Source organism: Podarcis gaigeae (genome assembly GCF_964106915.1).
Source record: "Podarcis gaigeae genome assembly, chromosome: 6".
Classification (NCBI taxonomy): domain Eukaryota; kingdom Metazoa; phylum Chordata; class Lepidosauria; order Squamata; family Lacertidae; genus Podarcis; species Podarcis gaigeae.
In genome coordinates, this window is record NC_139682.1 from 44,207,736 (window position 1) to 44,223,459 (window position 15,724).

Here is a 15,724-nt window from a genome sequence, read left to right on the forward strand (position 1 = left end):
GATAGTATCTCTTAGTAAATGACACAGTTTAGCAGGAAGACATTTCAATAAAAAATTCTGTTACTATATATCTTCTAAGGCTGCTTCTTTGTTTAAATTTTTGTATATGGATGTTTTAAGATGGTCTATATTTGTAATGCCTAATAAAGGTTTGGAGAAAGAAAGCTGTCAGGTTCTAGATCCCTCTCCCTGGCATAGCACTGCTGATCCCTACATTTTCAGTACATTTTGCTGGTATATTGCTTAATCCACAACAGAGAGTGACAGATGTTCCTCTTCTGTGTCCTTTCTGTCTAGTAAGGCTAAAAAATTGCCATTGTGCAAGACGCTGTTTTCATCTTTACTTGCGAATCTTCTCTCTTTATCTGCTGGAGTGAGATGGAGAACTTTGTGCATCTGATCTTCTTGGTCTCCTTGTCAGGTATGAGATTTAGAATCCTATGCTGCTTGGATAAGCGGGTGATAAGCAGGCTATAGGAGCAGATTATAGTATGAATGAGTCAGATAAGGACTGGGTTGATATGCATGCCTGATGCTGAAGGCAAGGCACAATTGATCCTGCTGAAAACAAGCTATCTGGACTAAGAAACTTTTTACTAAAATGTCATTCTTAATTCGCCAAACACCAGTGGTACATCTTGCTTGCTTCTGCTGTCTCCATGTGGCACGCTTTGCAAATTGCACTGAATGGGATAAAGGGCTAGGGATAGTGTATATGGAAAGTCATGTCCACAGTGCAAGAGACTGAGCTAAAGGAGTCTGTTGGGTCTGTCCTCTGGCTGTATAGACCTAACATTCTATCATTCTGTACAGCAGATACAAGATTACGAAAACCTCAAACTGTGATCAGCCAAAGGGCAAAGCAGAAGCACTCTGAGCTAGATGAGAACATAAGGAAAACCCGGCTACATCAAACCAGAGGCAAACTAGTCCAACAAACCAGATGCCTATGCTAACATAACAACAGTGGAAGCTGAAGAAAGCCATCATGCCTATTAGTCACTGATAAGCCTTATCCTCCATGATATTTATGATTACTTTTATTTATATTTATATTTATATTATGATTACTTTTATTTATATATCCATTTGCTCTGCTTGCTTGCATGCTTGTTTCACATCCCACTATATTCAGTGGGTGCAGAGCAGTTTACAGCAGCTTATCTAAATGTTTGTACCCTCCTCTTTGCCACGGGGCAGGGCTGAAAATAGGCAAGGAATGGAGTAGCAATTAGATAAGAAATACTTGAATCATGATTGGATGTGTTTAGCAAAAATATTTGTGTGGATCAGAAGCAGTAGTTAAAAACAGTCATTGGAGGCTGTGAGTTTAAGGGATGGTGGAGGGGATGCTAAACCCTTTCTCATCCAGCCATTTCTCTTCTTCTCAATCCTCCCCTCCACTATTTTTCACCTCTAAGGAGAACATAACGCATACCAATGTGCAAAATATACACCATTCTGCAAGGGAATGAAAAGGACCAACACATGTACAGATTATTACTGATTGCAAGGGAGTCGCACTGGTGTGAACACAACCTTTCAAAGCTGCAACAAGAGGCATTCTGGACCATGAAGCAACATGAAACTGTTTCTTCAGGCAGCAGATTCCATTTTCCCCTGTCCCAGCTCAGAAAAGGGGTTGAAGGCGATTCTGAATTCAAGTGCAAAAATCTCTAAGAAATTTCCTTATGCAGTAGAATCGCCCATGTCAAAAAAAGATGCACTAGAAAGAGCTCCTCTGTCTATATCGATAGATTTCCTTCTCTCGAAATTGGTTGCTAAATCATAGAACTGTGGAGCTGAAAGGGACCGCAAGGGTTGGATAATCCAACCCCTTGCAATGCAGGCAGAGAGTTCTTCCAAAAGACCTGTTTGTTGAGCATTAATCCCAATTTGTTGCACAAATTTGCACAGAGGTTGTACAAGGTTATATTGAGCATGCATCCTGATTTGTTTGCATGGAGGTTATATGACATCACCAAACATCACCATTATACCACACTTTGCATTACATTTCCCCATTATTTTTCTAACTCCCCCAAATCTGCGGGTTTCAGGGAGAGGATTGGTTCTCCCAGACCATCAAATCCACTTTGATTGCTCAACCTAACTTTCCCACCGTATGACTGAATCATACCCACAAAATAGTGACGGTCTGAAAGCAGCCTCAGGCTGCTCTTCCGCAATCCCCATATTGCACCACCCTGGAGCAGGACTTAAGGCAGAGGCAGCATGCGTGAGTCACATCTGACCAAATCATACTTTACATTACTCATGCTTTTTTAAAATGTGCTTAAGCTAGCCATTTTTATTTTGAACAAGAAGCAGATTTGTGGGCTTCTGATCCTGAATTTATTCCTGGTTCAAATTGCCAGCCTGCTGCATATTGCCCCCCACCAGCTGCTTTGTGCCACCATAAGTAAAGTTAACAGCACTTGGGGAGGGGGGGGTAAACAGCCACAAGAGAAGGAGAATTTTCAGCCGGAAATCAGCATGGGGCCTGACCTAGATCAGGAGCATGTTCTGGGTTAAGGCCCCCCACAGCTGCTGCTCCTTCACACAAAAATGCCCAGCTTAAGCAAGATTTTTTTAAAAAATGTAAAAAAGCATAAATATAACAATGTTTTTAATAGGCCTTAGACCTGGCTCCAAGGTCTTGCATCTATTGAAACAGCCCAGTAACCTTCCCACCAGTGATGCAGAGACTTCATAGACCTCAAGGTTTGGCACAAAGTGAATTTTGAAAAGTTGTTGATTAAAGCAATTTGCAAGCAAATCAGCTGGGGTGTGGGTGGGTGGATTTGCCTTCTTACACTAGGGATCTCCTCCCCATTTATGCAGGTCATGTATATTGTAAGCTACATATACCTAAGCAATGTGGGTGGGGCTCTGGATGATGTGGCTCCAGTGCTGTAATATGGTCACCTCCCATTACAAAAATGGAAGTATGGAATACAACCCTTCTCTCCTTCCTAGAAGCATACGCGACTGAGGATGTTCCAACGGTGTATGGTGTCGAAGGAGAGCCCATCACCATCAATTGCACTTACAACCCCCAGGAGAACCAGTGGAGAGAGAAGAGTTGGTGCAAGCTCATCAGTGAGATGTCATGTCAGCATGTTGTCAGCGCCCGGCGTTTTTGGATGCCATTCCTCAAAAGAAAGAATGGCACCACCGCCATTGCGGACAACATCCAGAAGGGGATTCTCACAGTGACCATTGACCCATTCCAGAAAGAGGATGCTGGTTTGTATCAGTGCAAGACGGAGTTCTTGGGGCTTACGAATATCCTGCAGAAAGTGAAGGTGGAAGTTCTGACAGGTAAGTCCCACCAGGGTCTTTAATCAGCTGTAAGCCTTGCCTTCTAAATAGTCATGTCTATGATACAAAATTATGACCCCAAATAAGATATTAGACCCACTGTACAAAGATATGATGAAAAGCAGGCACAGGCGTAAACTTCTTGCTCAGCACAAAGGAGGGTGAGGAAGAGCCTTTTTCTTGCTCTTCTTGTATAGCCTTCCCCAGTTCTTTTTTTCTGGGGGGACGCAGGGGTACACATACCCCTAAACATTTTGTGAATCTAAGTTTGGTCTCATTGAGGGGCAGTATTTCAATATGAGTAGGAAAATGAGAGTACCCCTGAACATTTTTTAAAGAAAAAAAGCACTTCCCTATTTCAACAAAGATGGAAGACTTAAGCTACAGAGCAATGTCCTTAAGGCTGCAGTCTACACACTTAGGGTACTTACCTGGGAGTAAGTTCCATTGAGAACAATGAGGCTTACTTCCAAGTAGAGATGTATAGGGTTCCACTCCTAGTCCAAAACCTACAAGTGGTCTTTGGGCTCAGCTATACTGTTGCTTAATGGGGATAGTTGGCTTCCTGTGCCTCCATTAATTCTGTGTTGCCTGAATGCCATTCTTCTCCAAATTACTGTCTTCTCATCTTTCTCTCTTCCTCAATCTGGATTTTCTAATACCTTCTCCTTTTTGGAGTATCCCTGGCATGCAAAAATCCAGACTGAGAGAGAGAGGTGGTTTGGAGAACATCCTGTGCCCAACAGTGAATTGATGGAGGTACAGGGAAACTTGCTATCCACAATGAGCAACAGTACGGATGAGCCCGTCATGTGTTTATTCCTGGTTGCAACAGTGGCTTGCTCTTAATCATTGCCTTGGGTAAAGGAGCGGAAGGTAAATAGGGGTTTACTCTGATCAATCTGTGACTGATTTGCAGTTGATAGACAATTGGAGTCAGAAATCCTTGCTCAACAGCAGCAGCAGCAACAACAACAACAACAACAGCTAGAAAAAGCTTTCCTCCTCTGTACAAAGTTGTTGGGAAAACAAGTCTTGGGAGAAAACCAAGAGTGGATTTATTGTGTGAAAGGACTAAAAAAAAAAAAGAAAGAAAGAATTTTTTTTTTTTTAATAATAATTTTTATTAAGGTTTTCCAAATTAAAACAAATCAAAACAAATTAAATCCAATCTATAAACTTTTTGCCAATAACTAGGACTTCCCCTCCCTACCCCCTCTTGTGTTCCAAATCTTCCAAATAAGCAATTAAATTCAACAAGTTCTTATCCCCAAGTTACACTCTTCATCAATAACCCAATTTATCCAAATTCTCATCCCCTAAGATCGGTCTATACCCTTCCACGAGTTTCCCCCTTTCAAACATAGTACAGATGGAAATAAGATAAATATGAATAATAATTTTACAGCCTTTGGATTCCAATTTTCCCTCCCCTCTTTCCCCTTTGCGTTTCACCTATCCCTCCACTTCTAATATCTTCCTGGAGTTCCCACATTACACTATGTCCCTCCGGTTCTTTGCCAGTCTTTAATTACGGATGTCCAGTCGTAGAAGGAGTCTATCAAATAAGGGCCCATTTCTTCTATCCAGGTTTTTATATCCAGGAGTAAAAACTCCAATTTTGTATCCATAAGCTTGTCAAACCTGAATATCCCAAATGTTCCCCCAGTTCTGTCCAGTTCTTGTTATTTCCTTGTTCTTATCAATCATTCTCCTCCTTTTTATTTCTCTGTTCTCCCACAGAAATGTTCTTTTTCCAAAAGTTTCTAGTGTCTCTGCAGAGGTTTGTTATTCATGGAGCAAAGCATTGCATCATGTTCCTTTCATTTTCCAACAAATAGTTCCATTGTTTCCTGTAGTGTGTAGACCTCTGTAGACAAAATAATGTTCCATTCCTGCAGTTTCCCAGGAGATTAAAAGTTCCATTCAACTGTTCAGATTTCCTGTGAAAAACACATACAATATCCCTCGGCTCCTCTAGGTGGATTGCAGTAACAAAGTTCCCTTCCAGAATCACATCCACCAGACCAAGTAGCTTGTTGACCGATATTTAAAACAGTTTGTATTCAATTTGTACCAAATATAACCGGCAAAGTCCTCATAACAAAGTCTCTATTTTAATCTTCCTTTTTGACAGCTCTTTGACAGCTGTCAAAACCTCCATCACTTTTCTCCAGGCAGTTTCACGAATCGCTCCAGGGATTCCGGGGGGGTTGCTTTTTTAAAAACAATTCCACTTTTCTCCTCCAGCTCAATCTTATAATTTTCCCTCGCGAAGTTGCTGATTCGGCAAGATAAGGTTACACTCGATCTTAGTTGTCCAGTCCTTTGTTTTGGCTCTTCTACAATTTAGGGGTGGGCTGACTTCCTTTTTTCCACCTCCCCCGTTCGCTCCGAATTTTAAAAATTTATCCCCTTTTTTTTAGTCCATATTCCAATTACTCACGGGTTCTTCTTTAGAGCCGAATTTTCAATAGAAGAAGTCAGCGCTCTCCGCCGGATGGCATGCGGCTGCGCTCGGCAGGGATAGCAGAGAACTCAAAGCACCACGCTTCTCCCCGGCACCCGATCCGTAGCCTTTAAAAAGGCTCCTTCACGAGTCGGGAGAGCGCTAACGGTGCCAGCCGAGTCTCCATGTCCACGGCCTCAATCTGGCCGTGGTTTTTAAGGGTCCCCGCATCGCCGGTGCGGTAGGACCCAGCCCCTGCCAAGCCGGCTCCCTCCGGAGCTTGGAGGGAGCCCGCCATTCGGCGATGGCGCCGACCCGGAAGTAAGAAGAAAGAAAGAATTTAGCACCAATCCCAAATCCCTGGGCAGAGCATATGCTCAGATGTACCTTGCTCCTTAATTCTTAACATATGTCCACTTGCCTGGGCCACTATTCGGCACCAGCTGTGATTGGTGGACCTCATGATTCTGGTAAAAAATCTGCCCACCACTGCCTTAAGATGTTCTTATTTTGCCAGCTAAATTGCTGTGTTTCTGCCACCAGGTCTATGGGAGACTGAGGCACCTGAGGAGCCCAGAGCAGTGCACAGCATCTCCAGGTAAATCTGTACATTTGTTTTATTGGTAAGCCTCAGGCATATTGTCATATATGCAAATAAATATATGCATATACAAGTATTTTGCCTATATGCAAATATCTACCCTGTCCTTTTGTGAGAAGTACTCCCAATGGACTCAGCTATACAGCTGCAAATATAACATTTTAAGTGCATTATACAAATGTGACGCTAGATGGCACCGATGAGATAATGGCAAACTCCATATATATTTTAAAACATTTTTTTTAAAAAAAAACATTTTCACAGTGTTTTTTTTTATATCTGTGTGGATTCAGTCAAGGTGGCTTACATGGCAAAATCTGAATAAAAAGCAAGTTGAAATGAATAATAACCATTAGAACACAAAAATAACAGCAGCGCAGGAAACATCTCAGCACACACCTAAACTTCATCAGCTCGAGGGTGGGGTGGGGTGGGGAGCTGGAATGAATAAATCCCATGCCAAGCTACTCTGGTATGGGGAGTGCACAACAGGTTTTTAAGTAGCAAGCTTGGCAGTTCTTACTATAGATAGGATACAAATACAGTCAAATTTGAAGCATGGTTTTTGATTAAGGGAATTTAGGTTCTTTCCCACAGATAGTTTGTGAAGCCGTGTGTGCATGGCATTAGCCACAATCCATGTCTATCCTGCAGATTAATGAGAAGTGCTGCATTTTGGTGTGTTTCCCCTCCAAACCAGCTTCGATCTGATCTGAAAATGTTAAGACGTATTAAGACACCCCCACACACTGGTGTGGGTAGACAGTGAGTGACTCGGAAGCACATCCAGCCATATTGAGGTGTATAATAACATGCAGGTACTTTTTCAGGCCTGGGACGCGGGTGGCGCTGTGGGTAAAACCTCAGTGCCTAGGACTTGCTGATCGCATGCTCGGTGGTTCAAATCCACGCGGCGGGGTGAGCTCCCGTCGTTCGGTCCCAGCTCCAGCCCACCTAGCAGTTCGAAAGCACCCTTAAGTGCAAGTAGATAAACAGGTACCCCTTTATAGTGGGAATGTAAATGGCGTTTCCATATGCTGCGCTGGTGCTGGCTCGCCAGCTGCAGCTTCGTCACACTGGCCACGTGACCCGGAAGTGTCTTCGGATGGCGCCGGCTCACGGCCTCTAGAGCGAGATGAGCACGCAACCCTAGAGTCGGACACAACTGGCCCGTACGGGCAGGGGTACCTTTACCTTTTACTTTTTCAGGCAAGGTGGTAAGCAACCTTGCTGCATTTTTAGTTGGCAATGTGCACACAGCACATTGATGAAACTTGATGGCAGAGATGAGAGACAGATATAATGGCTTTAATAGACTTACATCCTTCCTTGGGGCTTAATCGCTTTTTGGTCCAGCAGGTTTTTAGGTGGCAATGTGTATAAATCAATTAGTGGTGGTCTAACCTTGCTGGATTTTGGAGATCTCTCTGCTCGTTCTGGTGAGTGAGAGGTACCAGATTCCTCCCCTGTTGATTTCACTGTAGGAAGACAATAGCTTCCTTCACAATCTTGAGTGTCAAACATGTCTCCAAGGAAAGGTGAGGGCATACAAGCACATGGACTATAGGAAGTTAGTAGAGTAGATGCCGCACCTCACCTCACCTCACTGAGCCTAGGCCTGTTCCTGTTCAACATGTAGGCTGCAAAAAAATAAAATTAATAATAATAATAATAATAATATGGTGTCATGGAGCAAAGCACCCCATCCAACTAAACTGCAGGGGATTCTAAGGACTCAGGTGTGTTTCCAATCCTTGGAATTAGATTTGCCTGACCATCTCTTAAGAAATTACCCTAATCATCATCTCACCCCTGTGTTGCAGAAAGGAAAATGTATTCAAGGCCCTATTGAACCTTGTATTTCCTTGGAGATTTCCGATTCTCTGCATCCTCCCCTCTTCTTGACTGGCACATCTCACCAGGGATATGCAAGATGATTCTGACATAGAAATTACCCGTTCTCATTACAGCTCCTACACTTGTGTTGCTAGCAAGTGACAAAGGGTGGGCTCAAATAAATCTGCTAAATGTGATTACCTTGAACATAATTCACTGGGTCTCTTCAGCTGTGACATCTCAGGAGTGATTCAGCTGTTATTTGCCCATGTAAGGCACAAACAGACATGCTGGTAGCAGATTCCAAGCCAGGCCTATAAAGCAAGGCAGCGGGGGAGATTTAAAGCACAGTATGAGGAGGCAGGAGGAGAAAGCTAACTCCATCCCTCTCCTATGCAATGCTTCATACTAGGGGTAGCCAATATGTCATGGAATCATGAGTTGGAAGGGACCCTGAGGGTCATCTAGTCCAACCCCCTGCAATGCAGGATTCTCTATTAATGCACACCTGGCAGATAGCCATCCAACCTCTGCTTAAAAATGCCAAGGAAGGGGAGTCCACCACCTTCTGGAGAAATGTGTTCCACAGCTCTTACTATCAAAAAGCTCTTCCTAATATTTAGTCAGAATCTCCTTTCTTGTAACTTGAATCCATTGGTTCGAGTCTTACCCTGAAGAACAGGAGAAGACAAGCTTTCTCCCTCTTCCAATGTGTCTGCCCTTTTAGATAGTTGAAGGTGGCCATCATATCTCCTATTAGTCTCCTCTAAACATACCCAATTCCCTCAACCGTTCCTAAGGCTTGTTGTTGGACTACAACTCCCATCAGCCCCAGCCAGGATGGTGGGAATTGTAGTCCAACAGAGCACCATATTGGCTACCCCAGCATTGATGAAAATGATCTGGAAACTTCAGCTGGTCCAAAATAGGGCAGCAAGATTATTGTGAACAGGCTGAAATGGTGACATTATGCCAGTGCTTTGCTATCTGCACTGACTTCCAGCCTATTTCAAGGCTCAGTTCAAAGGTCTGGTATGACTTTTGAATAGCTTGCAGCCAGAGTACCTGAGGGAACAACTCTCATATACCTGCCTGCATGCTAAAATAATATTCAGAGGCCCTTCTCCACCTGCCCACCCCAACCCCATTAGGCCAGGCAGAAGACTACTGAAGACAGGACCCTTTCAGTGGTAGCCCCCTACTTGTGGAAAGCCCTCCTCAGCAGGGCTCACTTGACACCTACATTGTGGTTTTTACTGTATCTGGATAAGGCCTCTTTATTTCCCCAGGCTTTTCAGTTTTGAAAGCATGTTTTGGGTACTTTTTTAGACCTTAGGACCTATTGGTTTTAGTTCAAAGTTATTTTAACTGCTGTTTGATTTCATCTTTTTATAATATTTTTATATTTTATTAGGTATGGGTGTTTTAAATGTACACCATCCAAAGAAATTACTGTTAATGGATAGTATGAAAACGCTGTAAATTAAGTGCTTTTTAACTATTTCCATACTGGTGGGAATTCTTTCCTATTATACCCTCCACCCCTAAAGTCAGAAAAGTTAGCTTTTAAAAGAACTGTCTGGGGTACTGGTAGGGGAAAGGTTCGTCCCCCACACCCAATCCATGCTCCCCTGCTTTATAGGGATTTGTCAGGAACCCCGTCTTGACACTCGGGATTGATGCCATCATGTGTACTTTGGCCCTTATAGAACAGAATATTTCCAGTCTCTGTAGGAAGAGTTTCCACCCTTCATTAGGCTTCCATGTGGAATGCAAACTCTTGGCAGCAAAATGAATTTTATACTTGCCAAAAGCTATGTTAAACAAATGGAACTCGACAGGAGGAACATTTTCAAAACACAATGAACTGTGAAGGAAGGCAAAAGCACCTCATAAATCTAGCCAAGCTAAAAAATCTTAACTTTCCTCTTCCATGTGAATGTTAAGACCCTCAGTTCCATATCCCACTTCTTCTTTTTCCACGGAGCTCCATGTTCCATCCAGGCTCAGATCAGTTTTGCTTCAGCAACACGGCTGCGTCACATTCCTTCAGACCGTGGCTGTGTACACATTGCCATCTTAAAGCACAGCCGGGTCATTCTTTTTCTTAATGCAAGAACTAAATCCTGTTGGGAGGGATGGAGTAACACATCATACACCGTATTTCATAAGAAAGGACAGAATATATACGGATTGTGGCTAATGCCATGTGTACTCCATTTCCCAACGCAGCAGTGGTACCCCACTGAATGCTGAGTGAATGGGAATGTGCACACAGCCCATGTCCTGGGCTACAGGGGAAGGCAACTCAGCAGCTAAAATCTGTAAAAAGCACTCCCACTGCCCTCCCCTGAAGCTCAATGAGATCGAGTGGCATCAAGGAGCACCCAAGACTGAATACTTGCTCCTTAAGGGAAAGTGTGAGTCCGTCAAGGACAGGACAAACCCCAAGACCTACCCCTAAGCACCTCCATCTTGTCTGATGGCTGGTGGCTGATGCAAATAAAGATTCATTCATTCATTCATTCATTCATTCATTGTCAGGCTCACTGTCCATTTGTTATCCATTATCTAGGGAACTATTCAAGGTCTCCTAAAGTGGCATACAACAAGCAGAGCTGGGGACTTCTTCATATATAGGAGATACTGAACTTTGGTTATTCGTACACAGCTGCTATTGCTGCATGTAAATATTGACAAGAGTTGGTTGGAGGGATCTTTGAGGTAGAGCCAAACCATCTAAGGGCAGCTTCTGATACCATACATTACATTAGGCTGTTGCAACGTCTATGAGCCCTGCAACTAAGCAACTTTGAATGTGAGTTGAGGCATCAAGTAAAAGGAAATACCGTATTTTTCCTTCTATAACACGCAGATTTTTTCTTCTAAAAAGGAAGGGGAAATGTCTGTGCGTGTTATAGAGCGAATGTGTGGTCCCTGGAGCCGGAAAATCATGCAAAAATCAAATCACGGCGCTGCACCTGCACGGAGAAGCGAAACCTGAAAAGAGGAAGCGGCTGCTTTCCTGCATTCTGCCTCAGGGTCTTACTGCCCACCCGCCTCTGTTTCGTTGCTGTGTTTGCTGAAACGGAACAAAGAGCAGGGAAAGCCCCTCCCCTCCAGGCAAGCTCCGTTGCTGCAGGGGGAGAGGGAGAGAGAGGGGGGAAGGGAGAGAGAGAGGGGGGAGGGGGAGGGAGAGAGAGAGGGGGGGGAGGGAGAGAGAGAGGAGGAGGGAGGGAGGGAGGGAGGGAGGGAGAGAGGGAGAGAGAGAGAGAGAGAGAGAGAGAGAGAGAGAGAGAGAGAGAGAGAGATGGCTGGCTTGGGTGGGGGGAAACTTTTGCCTTTCTTTCCTCCCTCCCGTTAAATCCCTCTCCTGCATTCTTAGCCAGCTGCTTCTCTGCACACCCCTCTAATGTCCCTTCTTTGTTTTTCCTTCCCTCCCCACTTAAAATGTGGTTACAAAGCATGGATCCTCAGGATCTTTGCATTGGGTCACCCCAAATTCACCATCAGATCACATAGCATGTCCATGGCTACAGCCTGCACCAAAAAAATCACGCACCCACTGTTGCCTGGGGCTGCAATGGTGCAAAAATGTGGTTAAAAAGCATGGATCCACAGGGATTCTCAGGATCCTTGCATTGGGTCACCCCAAATTCACCATCAGATCACATAGCATGTCCATGGCTACAGCCTGCACCAAAAAAATCACGCACCCACTGTTGCCTGGGGCTGCAATGGTGCAAAAATGTGGTTACAAAGCATGGATCCATAGGGATTCTCAGGATCTTTGCATTGGGTCACCCCAAATTCACCATCAGATCACATAGCATGTCCATGGCTACAGCCTGCCCCCCCCCAAATCACGCACCCACTGTTGTCTGGGGCTGCAATGGTGCAAAAATGTGGTTAAAAAGCATGGATCCACAGGAATTCTCAGGATTTTGGCATTGGGTCACCCCAAATTCACCATCAGATCACATAGCATGTCCATGGCTACAGCCTGCCCCCCCCAAAAAAATCACGCACCCACTGTTGCCTGGGGCTGCAATGGTGCAAAAATGTGGTTAAAAAGCATGGATCCACAGGAATTCTCAGGATTTTGGCATTGGGTCACCCCAAATTCACCATCAGATCACATAGCATGTCCATGGCTACAGCCTGCCCCCCCCACATACCCACTGTTGCCTGGGGCTGCAATGGTGCAAAAACGTGGTTACAAACCATGGATCCACATGGATCCTCAGGATTTTTGCATTGGGTCACCCCAAATTCACCATCAGAGCACATAGCATGTCCATGGCTACAGCCTGCCCCCCAAAAATCACGCACCCACTGTTGCCTGGGGCTGCAATGGTGCAAAAACGTGGTTACAAACCATGGATGCACAGGGATTCTCAGGATTTTTGCATTGGGTCAGCCCAAATTCACCATCAGATCACATGTCTGTGGCCACAGCATGAAGCACAAAAATGATACATCCACTGTTTCATTCAGAATGTTTTTTCCCTTGTTTTCCTCCTCTAAAAACGATGTGCGTGTTATGGTCAGGTGCGTGTTATAGAGCGAAAAATACGGTAAGCCTTGCACTGCAGAGTTTGGCACTCTGAGCTTTTCTGTTAGTGCATCAATGGGGAAACTCTGCTCACCAAATGTTGCTGAACTCCAACTCCCAGCAGCCCCACCCAGCATGGTCCACGGGCAGGAGTAGTCATCCAACATCATCTGCAGGTCCACGGGTCCCCTCCTCCCTGTGTTACTGCATACAAAGTTAACCAGTTAAGCTCAAAAATAATTTTGAAACATTGCACCTGAGTCCTCACTGCTTAAAGACCAATAAAACCACTGCAGTTTCGTTACTTCACTATTTCTGCATTTGCAGTGCAATTCTATTCAGAAGCAAGTCCCACTGTGTACAATGAATAGTTCCCTGAGTAAATCTGAAGGACTTATGATCAAGCGGTATATAAATTTGATGGGGAAAAAATACATAAAGGAAATGACACCTGGACATCTTAATTAGAACTGGCAGTCACTAGCTACCCCAAGTGAAATGGCTGCAATGTAAAATAGCAACAGCCATGCCAAGCAACCTCGACTGGCTCAATTGAGAAATTGTTTCCCCTCCTTTTCTTTATTATAATTCTTTTCACAATAAATTACCTGCTTCATGCCCTGTCGCATTTGTATCTTTCCAAAGCACCCTGTCAGATGCTGAAGTCAATCTTTGCTTCCTTGTGGCTGGATTCTTGGGTTTCAAGCTCCTGGTTGCTGTAGTCATCTTGATCGCTGCCAAGAGCCCGTGCAGCAGACAGACAAAGGATGAGAGCCATGGAGAAAATGAGCACCAACTCTTCTCAATCACAGGTGATGTCAGTACTCTGAGTGCAAGAGACTACTGAGAGCAGGGCTGCTGCAGAGGTCCTTTTTTAAATGACTTCCTCAGAACATGAATGGGGCTGGCCATATCTTGTACCAACCTAGTAGAATAGGGAATGTCAAGGTGAGTGCCTCACTGTTCTATACCCTAGACCACCTTGCAGAGCATTTCGGGGGCATACAACCAGCTTACACAAGGAGCCAAAAATGCTAAGATGGGAGCCCAAATGTGTATGTTGTTTCCAGGAAGGTGAGTGCCTCCTTGAGCTGAGTTGCATACGTCTAGTCTAGGCCTGAACTTAATGCAGCCCAGAATCACCTGTGACATCACAGAATTCTGGGGCCTGTTTTCAGATAGTGTGCAGAGCTACCCACAATGCAAACAGCACACAATCTTGGATTTCTGCATTGCTTCCTTGAATCGTGGCTCTCCTGGTGGCTGCCTTTTCTAGCCGTGCTTTTCAGTTGCCCCCTCCCACAGCCGATGGGTACATTCACAATACAAATTCATGACTTTCCACAATGAATCCTGATGACAAGTTCTGTGAAAATGCTATAAATTTGTTGAGAGACATCCAGCAATCAAGCCCTATTGTGCCTTCTGGAAAAACCCATGGCATTGCTAACCCCAAAATGGAAATAATGAGTCAGGAATTTAGTATGATGCAATGGGCTTGTAGATCACGAGTTCTCTAAGTGACACATTTGAGGCACTGCTGTTTGTTCACAAGCTTTTAGAATGAATTACTGTTTCATTCTCCTACTCCGCCACCCCAATATTCCAACTGCAAATTCATTTCTTTAAAATGAAAGCTTGGTGTGCTGTATATTAAATAGAGAAGATAACTTCATGTGGTAGTAGTGACCTTGGGTTATATTTGGATGCTTGTTTCATTTAATTTCATAGCACATATGTCTTTTCTCGTTTCCAGGCTAAAAGGGAAAGCTTGGCATAAATGGGATGTGATGGAAAGACGAATGAGTAAGAATTCAAAGATAGGTGCATAGAAATTGCTCCAATAGACAAGATGTGAAGGACATGCTTGCTTTATCCTGTGGCCTGTGCCCCATGACCAATGCAAGGACTGTGGGGGTTCCATTTATAAAGCCAGATGTTGCCAGCAAGTCAAACTAAACAGCTTTGCTGTAGACAATAAAGAGTATCAGATGGATGCTCCACCCAGAAGCACTTTTAATATTATCTTGAGAACAATCTGTATAGTGTAAGAATAAATGTAAGAATGTACATCTCTTTCTCTAAGTTCTTTCTGTTGCAAAGGGAGCATAACAATAATTACATGCAGAAAAAGAAAAGAATGGCTCACACAATATAAACTGCAAGAACTCAAAACAAAGATAATAAAAACAAAGTGTAGTATGAACACATAATAGTTCCTTGAGTGAATTTGAAACTTAAGTATGAAAATTATGAGCATATGTAAAAAATTACCTCAAAGGTAACTGCTGCATTAGAGATGGCATTGGGGTTAGGTTGTACACTACATCAGACCCTCATGTTCATGGGCCATTTACGTACACATGCCCAGAGACAAGGTGTATCCTGCCACACCAGACTCACAATGGAATCCTGTTCATCTTTACTCAGAAGTCCAAACCTAGAAATTTAACTTCTAGAGACTTTGGGGAGGGAGATGAACTCTGAAGAACACTTACTCTAGCAAATCATGTTTACAGTGCAATCCTGTGACACAGTAATCTGAGAGTAAGTCACAGTGAACACAATAAAACTTGCTCCTGAGCAAACATGAATAGAAAAGCACTGTCACAAATCTTTAACAAGGCATCCCCAAGAGACAGGACCAGGGATGGTGAGCTGCCAGGGACAGACAAACAGAGATGTCCCTGGTAACTTGGGAAGAATGAAGTCCTTTGTCATGATTTGGTAGAATCTTGGAAGCTTATTGATGCATGTTATAAAATATACAGGTCTTGGTCACAACCTTGGGAACTCAGGTTCAAACCCCTTTCAAAGTCTTCAGGGCAAGGAGTCTGAAAGGTCAGGTCCATTGAATGTGGTGAACAGGGCAGCCCTACCATTGGACAGAGTGAGGCAGCCACCTTAGGAAGAAGCTGGGGGAGAGAAACTTTATCCTGGCCTTTGACACCTAACATAT

General features: G+C 43.9%; 1 protein-coding gene across 3 annotated transcripts; it reads left to right on the forward strand.

The window, feature by feature from the left end:
* The first annotated feature begins 237 nt into the window (after window positions 1–237).
* On the forward strand, window positions 238–14,835 carry LOC310847367 (triggering receptor expressed on myeloid cells 2-like). 3 transcript variants are annotated; one of them, XM_083745109.1, is made up of 5 exons: window positions 238–421; window positions 2,980–3,324; window positions 6,317–6,371; window positions 13,411–13,577; window positions 14,522–14,835. In XM_083745109.1, the coding sequence occupies exons 1-5, from the start codon at window positions 379–381 to the stop codon at window positions 14,524–14,526; spliced, it is 615 nt and encodes a 204-aa protein (XP_083601235.1). In that variant the 5' UTR covers window positions 238–378; the 3' UTR covers window positions 14,527–14,835. The 3 variants fall into 3 exon arrangements, with proteins under 3 accessions (XP_083601235.1, XP_083601234.1, XP_083601236.1); XM_083745110.1 differs by having other exon boundaries at window positions 274–421; window positions 2,983–3,324; XM_083745108.1 differs by having other exon boundaries at window positions 269–421; window positions 13,411–14,835.
* Window positions 14,836–15,724: the final 889 nt, after the last annotated feature.

Bases quoted from the DNA above. Each gene is read 5' to 3' on its own strand.
- LOC310847367 (XM_083745108.1), top strand. From the start codon at position 379: ATGGAGAACTTTGTGCATCTGATCTTCTTGGTCTCCTTGTCAG. The intron at 422-2,979 runs GTATGAGATTTA...TCTCCTTCCTAG, and splicing joins CTTCTTGGTCTCCTTGTCAG to AAGCATACGCGACTGAGGAT. The intron at 6,372-13,410 runs GTAAATCTGTAC...ATCTTTCCAAAG, and splicing joins GCAGTGCACAGCATCTCCAG to CACCCTGTCAGATGCTGAAG.